We start from the raw sequence: 10,253 nt of genomic DNA on the forward strand, positions 1-10,253 counted from the left end.
TTTTTTACTTTTCTGTTCTCAATTAATATATTGGGTGGTGATACTTATCTTATTTGTCCATCTTACACCTCGCGTTACTACTCCCATTTTGTTATATCGGATCCCCTTTTTGTTTTTTCTTTTCCGTTTCTCTTTGTTTTTTTATAAATTTTTTTCTTTTGTGCTGTCAACTAATATAATAGGTGGTGACACTATTCTACTGGTCCATCTTACACCTCCCGTTACTACTCGGAGTTTGTCATATCGGATCCCATTTGGGTTTTTCCTTTCGGTTTTTCATCAGATCCCGTTTTAGTTTTTTCCTTTCAGTTCTCTTGGGTTTTTTTTATACTTTTTTTGCTTTGGTGTTGTCAACTAATATATTAGGCGGCGACACTATTCAACTGGTCCATCTTACACCTCCCATTACTACTCGGAGTTCGTCATATCGGATCCCATTTGAGTTTTTCCTTTCGATTTTTCTTGGTTTTTTCATAGTTTTTTGCTTTTGTGTTCTCAACTAATATATTGGGCGGTGACATTGTATTATTGCTCCATTTTACATCTCTCATCACAATTCGGATTTTGCCATATCATATCCCGTTTGAGTCTTTTTTTTTCTTTTGTTTTTCTTAGTTTTCTTATTTGGTTTTCTCGCATACATGTATTTGATGCTGTAAACTTTTTAACACTTTTGTCGTATTGCTCTAAAATAATTATCAATTTTTTATATCAATGATAGAATGATATTTAATTAGACTGTTGTGGGCTTGTAGGTTCAATGCATGTACACTAATATAACAAAACCGTATCAACACAAAAATTGAATCCCCGCAACGCGAGCCAAAACCACTGGTTATTATTATTTATTAATTTGAAATAGAATGCAATGTACAGTAGTGGAGTAGCGGGAAGTAATGATTGAATGGGGACAAATGTTAAAAATGAAGAGAAAGGGTGATTGAATTAAGTGGTGGTTGTTGATCATCAAGAAGAATTAGCTCAAGGCAAAAATGTCATAATATAATATTTGTAGTATATGAAGTAATATAAGTAGTAGATAAATCACTTTCTTTTTAAAATTCTAAAACACATCCCAAAATTTATATAATAATATGGATAGATAGGTTGTTTATCTTAAACTTTAAAATAAAAACACAAAATGAAAAAAAAATATATATTCCATACAGGTTGGAAAGAGTAAGGATTCCATAAAGTTAGTAATAACTTGAGGGGTAAACTTAGGAAAATCTCGACCCTTAATTAAAAATTAAGGGTTGAGATTCTATAATCATCTTTGAATCTTAACCCTTGATTTTTAATCAAGGGTCAAGATCTTCTTAACTCTACCCGGTTGAAACTCTGTGAACGATTGCACAAGTCCCACTTTTTAAGGGCCCCACTTTTTGATTGTAAATAAATATATACGTAAATAATATATATACACATTATAATGTATATAATACATGAGTGATTAAAATGTACGCATATTTATTGGTCTTTAGGTCGTTGGGTCAAATTCGTCATTCCTATCTAAGGATGACAAAATACTCGTACTCAATGAGGAATCTGGTACCAGCACCCGATTTGACCGGGAAATCTCCGAGTTGATCGGGGAAGGAGACAGGCATGATGATGTAAATCTATTCCCTAATGGGGATGGGGACGGGGATAGAAAACCGTAAATCCTTAGTCTGCGAACCCAAACCCAAAAATATTATATATATTTATTAGATTCATTTTAAGTTCTTTTCTATATATTAGAATCATTTTTAAGTTTAGAGCTTTTGATTAATACTTTTTATGTGTTATACTTTATTAATCATTTATTTAACATATATTAGTTTATACATATAAAGAAAATATCAAGATAAATATTCTCTCATACATATCTTCTACTACGACAAATTTTGTGTTCATGCAAAAAAGGTATCTCTGATACCTGACGGAGATCCCTGCTACCCAACGGATATAAATTAATTTCACAACAAGGACGGGATTGCAAATGAAAACGGGGTATGGGGATGAAGATTGAGATCCTCGACAATACCCACCCCATTACCATCCTTACTCCTATCTTATCAAGCTTATTGTTTATTATTGCATGATAATAGAAAGCATAAATAATTGATTTTTGAATTGTTTTTCCCAAAAAGCATCACTGTTATTTGTATTCTTTAATCACAAAAATAAAATAAAAAAAAGGGAAATAAGGCGACCCCAATTCCCCAAACACCTCCAAACTAGCTAATCAACCCGCATATTATGTGGACAAGTGAATAGAATTTGATTTTTTAAAAATATAACACAATAGATGTGTTTAAATTTTTATTATGTTGAACACTTTACATTATATGTTTTGAGTAAGTGACGTTAAGAATACAATTTGTTTAAAAATCATAACATATACATCACATTAGTTATGTTAAAAAGTCTAATGATAATTCAAATCTCATATCTTTTAATTTCAGTAATACATTATTTAATTTATTTACAAATTTGTTTCTTATTTCAATATTGACCCTAATAGAAACCTTCCCTAATTATCTAATAAAATTATTTTTAAATTCATAATATCTTGAAATAAGTTATCATTTTATTTATTTTAACCATTTTTTAAAAAATTTTTTAGATGATGTCATAAAAATATCAAAATTATTCATTAATATGAAGTTGAAGTCTTTTTTAAATTAAAAAGACATCATCACAATTTTTTTTTATTAATATAAAAGATATAAACTTTATTTCCTAAACACCATCAACTGTTATTTGTATTCTTTAATAAAGAAAGAATAAGAACCAAAATTCCCCAAGCACCTCCAAATATAAATTTTATACGAGAAAAAAATTACTCAATGCGTCCCAAGTTTACCATACGCATTTAGTTCCACTTCAATCTACTTTTCAAAAAAAAAAAAAAGTTCCACTTCAATCTCTTATAATACATTACATTAATTGCATTGATAACAATTAGTAAATGGCTGGATATTCGTTTCATTTAACAAATGATACTAAAAAATGACAAATTAACATAGATAAAAAGATATATGACTGATTAATTTTACTCGTATTAATTAAAACGATAAGATAGTAGTCACAAAAAACTCTAATACACTTTGATTATTATTACCACGCGAAAACAAAAAGTAACCAAACAAATCATAGCTGCCCTTCCTCCTCTGATGAATGATCGATCCAAATAGTACTAGTCGTCGTAGTAGTAGTTGGACCAATCGTACCCACTGCTACCACCATCACTATACGCGCCACCACCACCATAGTTGACAACACTCTTAGAGTTGGTGTGGTCATTGTGATAGGTAACATTGCGAACCCTCTGCTCATTATGGATTTCGGTATAGCCACCCTTATCCCCAACTCTCACAGTCTCGGTTTGCTTGTACTCGCTCCTGTTTCCACTAGTTCCATTCTTCCAATGGAACTCTCCTCCAGACGCTTTCTCAGTCGCAGTAGCACGTGCATAGGAGCCGGTTTGCTTGTTAGAGTAAGTGACTTGCGATGTGTTCTGGTAATTGCCTGCATTTCCGCCACTTCCTCTTGTTGTTGTCGTCACGGCTTTTGAACCCGAACCCTTATAGCCTTTTGATGACATTCTCACTTATCTCTGCAAACCTACAGGACAAAAAAAAAAAAAAAAATAGTCACATTTTGACTTTGTAAGTCAAAGTTCAAAAAAGTGTCACATTTTGACTTTCAAAGTCAAAGTTACCGTCGTCAAAGTATTTTAGCAATGACAAAATTAATTATAAATAGACGAGAATTGAATGAAATTGATTATAAATATGATAATTGCAAGTAAAATGATACGTAAACATAAGAAATAAAATGAGAAAATGAAGAAGACCTGTGTTGTGTGTGCGGAATGACAATGCGTACAAGAGGTAACAAGAGCGATATATATATAGAGAAAGAATTTAGAGGAGAGTTTGTTACGGTGTTACGTATATAACAGAAAAGATTTGGTTGAATATATAAAATTTTATCGGATCCCCTTCCTTTTATATTGCTGATCTAAATATTTTAAAAGGTTTCAATTTCTAAAGATAACATTGCTACCAAGTTTCTATGAGATCTCGCTATATATCAAATGTGAGCTGTGACAGTATGACACTTGAAGGTTCTTAACAATATTGTAAATAAATTAGATTACTACGCCTTAACTACACTGTGTGTAATTATGAATGAAAATATCATGTTTTCTTGAAGACGGTAAAAGAAGAAAAATAAAGAAAGTAATAATAAAGATGAATATAATGGAGATTTATACTATTAATCTCATTTCATACAATTGTATAAATATAGATAATATAATTTTTTTTATATACATTAAGTACGACCCTTAAAAGTGTATCTAATATACATAATTTATTGGTCGGAAATTCAAAAATAGTATAGATTTCCGACGATTTACTAAGAAAATATTTTCTTTCTTGATATATATAATTTTCTGATGGAAATTATACAAAATGGAAAATGATGAATCTTACTAGCCAACTCTGATGCACGGAAACGGCAATCAGGTTTCGTCTCACGTACCGGAAACTCCCCGGAGACGGAAACGTGTACGGGGACGGCTGGAAACGTTTCCGTCCCGTTTCTTGAACCGTTTCTATTTTTAGGATGTTTTTTAAAGGTTTCCAGAAGTCCTGGGCCGTTTCCGTGCATCAGAGTGGATCGATGGTGGTGATGGTTGTAAGTTTCGAACGGCACCAGCAGTAGTGGATAAGAACGAGCAGCAGCAGTGGTTGTATGATCCGTTGGAATTGTGTATTGGTGGCAGTGGCGGATCCAATGTAGACAGAGGGTGGTCACCGCCCCACCCTCAACCCATATATACTGTAAAAATAAAATTCATGTGGCCGGCGGCGGAAGTTTTGATTTGCAGGTTTGACAAAATAGAAGAAGATGTCATGCTCTCAAGTCCTTTTTAATAATTTGAAGTTAGATAAATAAATTTGTTTGTACTTTATTAATTTTTATCCTTCAAGTTTAGATTTTGTCAATTTTACCCAATAATTTATATTCCAATATATATCTATATTTGTATTTATTTGGGATTGTTTGTTTTATGTTAAAATTATACAAAAATATGAAATTTATTACTTTCATATTAATAAACTTGGTATTTTTTTATGCTTATAATTTACTTTAATAGTTATAATTTAAAAAATTATTTTTTTTTTGGGGTTTGTGGTACATTATCTATAATATATATATATATTTTTTTATGTATTTATTCTCGTACCCGTGCCGTACCCGTTTCTTGATTTTTTGAGTTTTGCCGTTTCTCGTTCCCGTTCTGTACCCGTTTCTCGTTCCGTACCGGTTCCCGTGCAACATAGCTAGCCAATCTGTTAATTACAAGTTGGAGTGTCGTAAGATACAATCTGTTCATTAAAATAGAATATAACTTTTCTATTTCCATAGTTATTCACAACACTGCTACTCCTTGAATAATAGTATTATGTCTCCTGTACTAAGGTGGGAAATCCGACCCAAAATATGATTTCCGAGGCGGCGTTTCTTCCTGGCCTGGGTGGTATACTGATATCACGGCTGCTTGGTGTATGTCATGATGTACAATGGTTTGGGCCATATTGGTTCTGGTTTCCTGCTTGCTGATGCTACTAATTATTTGGGATAGATTTATTATTGTTTTTGTCATAGGTGAATTGTTTACTTATTCGTCTATGTAATACTCGTATGTTTCAAATGGTGTGCAATGCATAAAACTATTCTTAGAAAAAAGAAAATATAATACTTATATTGTAGCTCCCATTAAAGAGCCGAATCATAGACAAGTTTCAAACAAAACACCTATAAAAAGCCAACTTTGAGTGTGGGTAAACCGATGAGGGGTTTTTCTTTTTCCGGCTAGTTGGGTAAGACAATTCTCTTTTGACTCAATCATACGCAACTTAAGATTGAGAGCTTATGAAGTTAAACATTGAATTAAAATCAATAGTCAAGATCGATGATTTTTAAATTTTGATTCTAGATTTTAATCCAAAAGTGAAGAGGTTGAAAACAGGAACCCAATCCCGCAACTTAAGAGGGGTATTTATCAATTGTTTTGGAGACCTTTCTTGACCACCTCTAAATTGTACTTAAAGTGATTTGAACATGGGATTCCTCCAAAAAAGTTACCACTTCCTGCTTGAAGGCATAGTATATGACTATATATCCTTTACACCAACACAAACTAAATCCACCAGTACTGCTTGAATTCCACAGCCACCAAAACTATAGGCTTCGTTCTTGACATATTGTTACATTGTACAATGCAGTAAATTTTGATCTCAAATGTCGATCAAAAATCACAATAAAGAAACCAACATATTGACCTTCCATACAATCACTTCTTGTTCTTCAACATTACTTTTGGCAATTTATCTTGGTCATTATGATACTTCACTTCGGATCAGAGAGTCACAAACTCTCTCCTTAGCCTTATTTGCCTACAAATTCAAGAAACGCGATGAATCATTGAATCAAAGTTTGAAAGCGAAATAATATTTAGGCAAATTGTTGTATCATGTAAATGTGGTGTATTGGTTTATACAAATTTCATCTTCTACAACCATCAATGTGTGTATTAAATCAAAAAGTTAAATAAGATAGAACATACTTCCTTTTCCCAATTGGTGCATAGCGTCAAAATCAAAAGGAAAAGAGCCTGAGCAAATAATGCTGCAATGATCCCGAACCATAATCCCTAAAATAATACAATAAACCATGTAAATAAAATCGTGTAGACGAGTTATGGGTGAGATGGTGGCAAAAATCGCTACCTTTCCTCCCATATGTAACACGAAAGCAAATAAGATAGCCAAAGGAATTCCGATCAAATAATAAGCTCCCAAGTTTATAATTGCACCAATTTTTTGTCGTCCACTACCTCTAACAGCCCCTTCAAAATTTGAAATTACAATGTATCATACATACAAATTACGAGTATTATTTATCATAAATTTATCTAAAAGTAGATAATAATTGCGATTTGTCACCTGAAAGCACAGATTGGATTCCATCAACAACATGCCCCCCTGCAAGAAGAAACATCATTTGGGCAATGTAACTCACCACTTCTTCTTCATTACTATAGCAATATCCCCATAATTTCCGGCCTAAAATCATGATTGATGCACCCACAATGCCTTCAGTTACTACCAAAACCATTGAGACACGTATTGCCAAAAGTGCTGCTTTTGCTCGTCCAGCACCTAACTCATTTGAAACACGCACACTACACACGTTTTGGAAGTGAGTCATCGTTCATGTAGTTAACCAAACTTAAATTCTTAAAGACCGTTTGGTTTCCAAAATTTATTGGAATAGAATTTAGAATTTATTATGTTAATCTAACATGTCAAGGAAAATAATTCAAATTTCATTCCACCATAATCTCATAAATTCTGCGAACCAAACAGCCCTTTAAGAGTCAGATATTTAAAATGTGAGAGATTACCTTGTTGCGCAGCTTAGACCAAGTGGAATCATGTAAATAATTGAGCATGTATTGAGACTGCAATGAATGCATTTAGCTAACCAGATTAAGATAAACAAATTTAGACATATAGATTAAAATCAATGTAGGGAGCTAACCTGATAGAAAGAACTGAGGTTTCTAGTTGCGGATTAGGAAGAAGACCAGATAACAACACCATCATCTCAAACGACCATATCTCTAAACTGTTCAAGATGAATATAATCACAAGTTTCAGAAAAAATGTATACTAGAAAAGAAAGAGTTACTATCAAATTCTTGAAAAAGGGAATCTTAGCATTACCACACCATAACTGCAGAAGGAACTGCAAGTTTCAAAAAGGTTTGAATGTCTCGAAAAGCCTCTTTTGAAAAACCAGTCCAAGTCTTTTTACACGAAGGAGAACTTTGAACATAAATTGCCAACAACAAAACATTAATCCAAAGTGAAACTGCATTGGCCAATGCTGCACCCCTACTTCCAAGCCCGGATTTAAACACCATAATCCAACAAACTAAAATATGAAGCAAAGTGGTTATCCCAGTGCTTAACATCATAGGAACCACATTATTTTGAGATTGTAAAAACCGAACATGACATTGAAGTAACGCGTTAGCAAAAAGACTAGGTATCATGAATCTTGCATAACGCCCCGCTTCAGCTGAAATTTCCGGATCTTGACCGAGAAAAACAAGCAAGTTTCCAGCATTGAACCAAATAAAAGCAAGAGGAATACTGGCTGATAAAAGAACAATCATGGCTCTTTGCATATGGATACCCAGTAAATGATACTGTTTTGCCCCAAAAGACTGCCCACAAAATGTATCTAAAGCACTTCCCATTCCAACCTATTCATTATTACAACAAATCTATAACTTTTAGTAAAAGTTGAAAGTTGAAACAGGGGAAAACAGGGGAAAATAGTGAATAAAATGAACTAACCATTAAACTTGTACCAGTGACAGAAGCAAAAGAAGTTGCCATTGAAGCACCAGAAAGTGCTAGCTCCCCTAAATGACCAACAAACATAACAGAAATCATTGATAATCCACAAACCAATAGATTTACAGCCATTAAAGGCCCAGCTAAATACAACTGTTTCTTTAACTCAAACAATATCTCATCTTTGCTGTATGATTTCACTCTCTTTTCTGCTTCTTGACCCACAAGTGGTGTATGAAGCCCAAGTTCTTCCATTTTTTGCACAGATTTTACTCAAAACATAAGAACTGCACAACCATTACAAGTGGTGTATGATGGTTTGTTTATTTTTTAAACTCTTGATTCTATTGTTAATCTTATTTTTGTGGATTTCCAGGAAAGAGGTGAGATTTTTGGGTTTGTCTCTTTGTACATTGGGGTGGTGGCCAAATGTGATTTTGCATGGTGCAGAACATCTTTTGTGTATAACGACATTCCCCCGTTTTTAGTGAGATAAAGTTTTATAATATGAACTTGTTGAATAAGTTCTATAATTGAAACCTTTTTGGAATTATCTGTGATTGTAAATTTGTAATAGTTTTATCATTAAGTTAAATATTATAAAACATTTGTATCTATACTGGGAGTGGGGCTAGTGGGAAGGAAATATAAATATTCTACTAACAAACATAGATTTGTGGTTACATGATGTTTGTAGTAAGGCTATTATTGTGAGCAACGAGGTGGATAAAATGGGATTAGTTTCAAACTTTTAATAAATGTCTATAATAGAAAATAACTAAAGTTGTGTGTATTGTATGTAAGCAACTCGAAAAAATGTTTATTGTATGTAAGAATTTCGTTTCAACCAATTAAAATCTGACAAGTGACACTTGTACATGGTTGCCACGTATATTTTCTTACATTCAATAAACATTTTTTCGAGTTGCTTACATACAATACACACAACTTTATTTATTTCCTACTATAGACGTTTGGTCAAAGATAGTTACACTTCAGAAAACTAATCCCGGATAATATCCATTCTTGATTGTTTGTGGAGAAAGATGGAGATGGATGTAGGTAACGAAAAGAATTAAATTCAAGATTCCATGGACAATGCAGAGGGCTTCTTAGGTTTTAGGAAGAAGATGACCCATTAGTTCCTCTTAGAAATTTTGGGTTTTAGGAAGAAGATGACCCATATAAGTTAAAAGTAGAGAAAAAGCGGTTCAAAAACTACAGTGTGTTGGTTGGAGATGAATTTTTATACTGTAAAGACACCACCAAGTCCGATGATGGTCTAAGTAAAAAAAGAGCTGGTAACTCAAAACTATGGGTGTTCAAAAAATTGGAATCCGAATTTGTGATCCGAAAATCCAATCCGAAATTAGCCAAAAATTCGGATATCCGAAACTTTGGATTCGGATATCGGATTAAGTTTTCAAAAATTTCGGATATTCAATTCTGATTATCCAAATATCCGAAAATTAACTATATATTATACATAAGTTGGGCTTGGGCTGAATAAAATATAGCTAAAATTATGATAAATGGGCCTAAATGTCTAACAAATCAGGCGTGCAAAACGGCAAACTCATTTCCCGAATCTCATTTCCATTTCATTCTAACAACTCTCTGCGACTTCAGATCCTATCCCCAATTTCTTTAATCTACTTCATTCATTTTTATTTTTTAGCCCAGGTCAGTATTAATTAATTTGATACATTAAAATTTGTACTTTGTCTTGCGAAAATTCAGGGGGCGGTTATTGATATATAAAGTGTTATTTTTTATGATAAGTTGTTAATGACAATCCTTAGGACGGTTATTATCATTTTCTAA

The 10,253-nt window shown here is 32.8% G+C and overlaps 1 protein-coding gene across 1 annotated transcript; it reads right to left on the bottom strand.

Moving 5' to 3' along the window:
• Nucleotides 1–6,200: 6,200 nt before the first annotated feature.
• On the bottom strand, nucleotides 6,201–8,880 carry LOC122592541 (protein DETOXIFICATION 16-like). Its single transcript, XM_043764794.1, has 8 exons — nucleotides 8,430–8,880; nucleotides 7,791–8,335; nucleotides 7,606–7,692; nucleotides 7,469–7,525; nucleotides 7,008–7,246; nucleotides 6,792–6,910; nucleotides 6,629–6,715; nucleotides 6,201–6,458 (listed from the first exon to the last, which is right to left on the bottom strand). The coding sequence occupies exons 1-8, from the start codon at nucleotides 8,682–8,684 to the stop codon at nucleotides 6,402–6,404; spliced, it is 1,446 nt and encodes a 481-aa protein (XP_043620729.1). The 5' UTR covers nucleotides 8,685–8,880; the 3' UTR covers nucleotides 6,201–6,401.
• Nucleotides 8,881–10,253: the final 1,373 nt, after the last annotated feature.

Source organism: Erigeron canadensis, chromosome 3 (assembly GCF_010389155.1).
Source record: "Erigeron canadensis isolate Cc75 chromosome 3, C_canadensis_v1, whole genome shotgun sequence".
NCBI classification, from domain to species: Eukaryota; Viridiplantae; Streptophyta; class Magnoliopsida; order Asterales; family Asteraceae; genus Erigeron; species Erigeron canadensis.

What these genes read in the sequence shown, in the direction of transcription:
- LOC122592541 (XM_043764794.1), bottom strand. Translation starts at nt 8,684, where the DNA reads ATGGAAGAACTTGGGCTTCATACACCACTTGTGGGTCAAGAAGCAGAA. An exon ending in ACCTCAGTTCTTTCTATCAG is followed by an intron (nt 7,526 to 7,605) that starts GTTAGCTCCCTA and finishes CATTCATTGCAG; the next exon opens with TCTCAATACATGCTCAATTA. An exon ending in GGTCTAAGCTGCGCAACAAG is followed by an intron (nt 7,247 to 7,468) that starts GTAATCTCTCAC and finishes AAACGTGTGTAG; the next exon opens with TGTGCGTGTTTCAAATGAGT.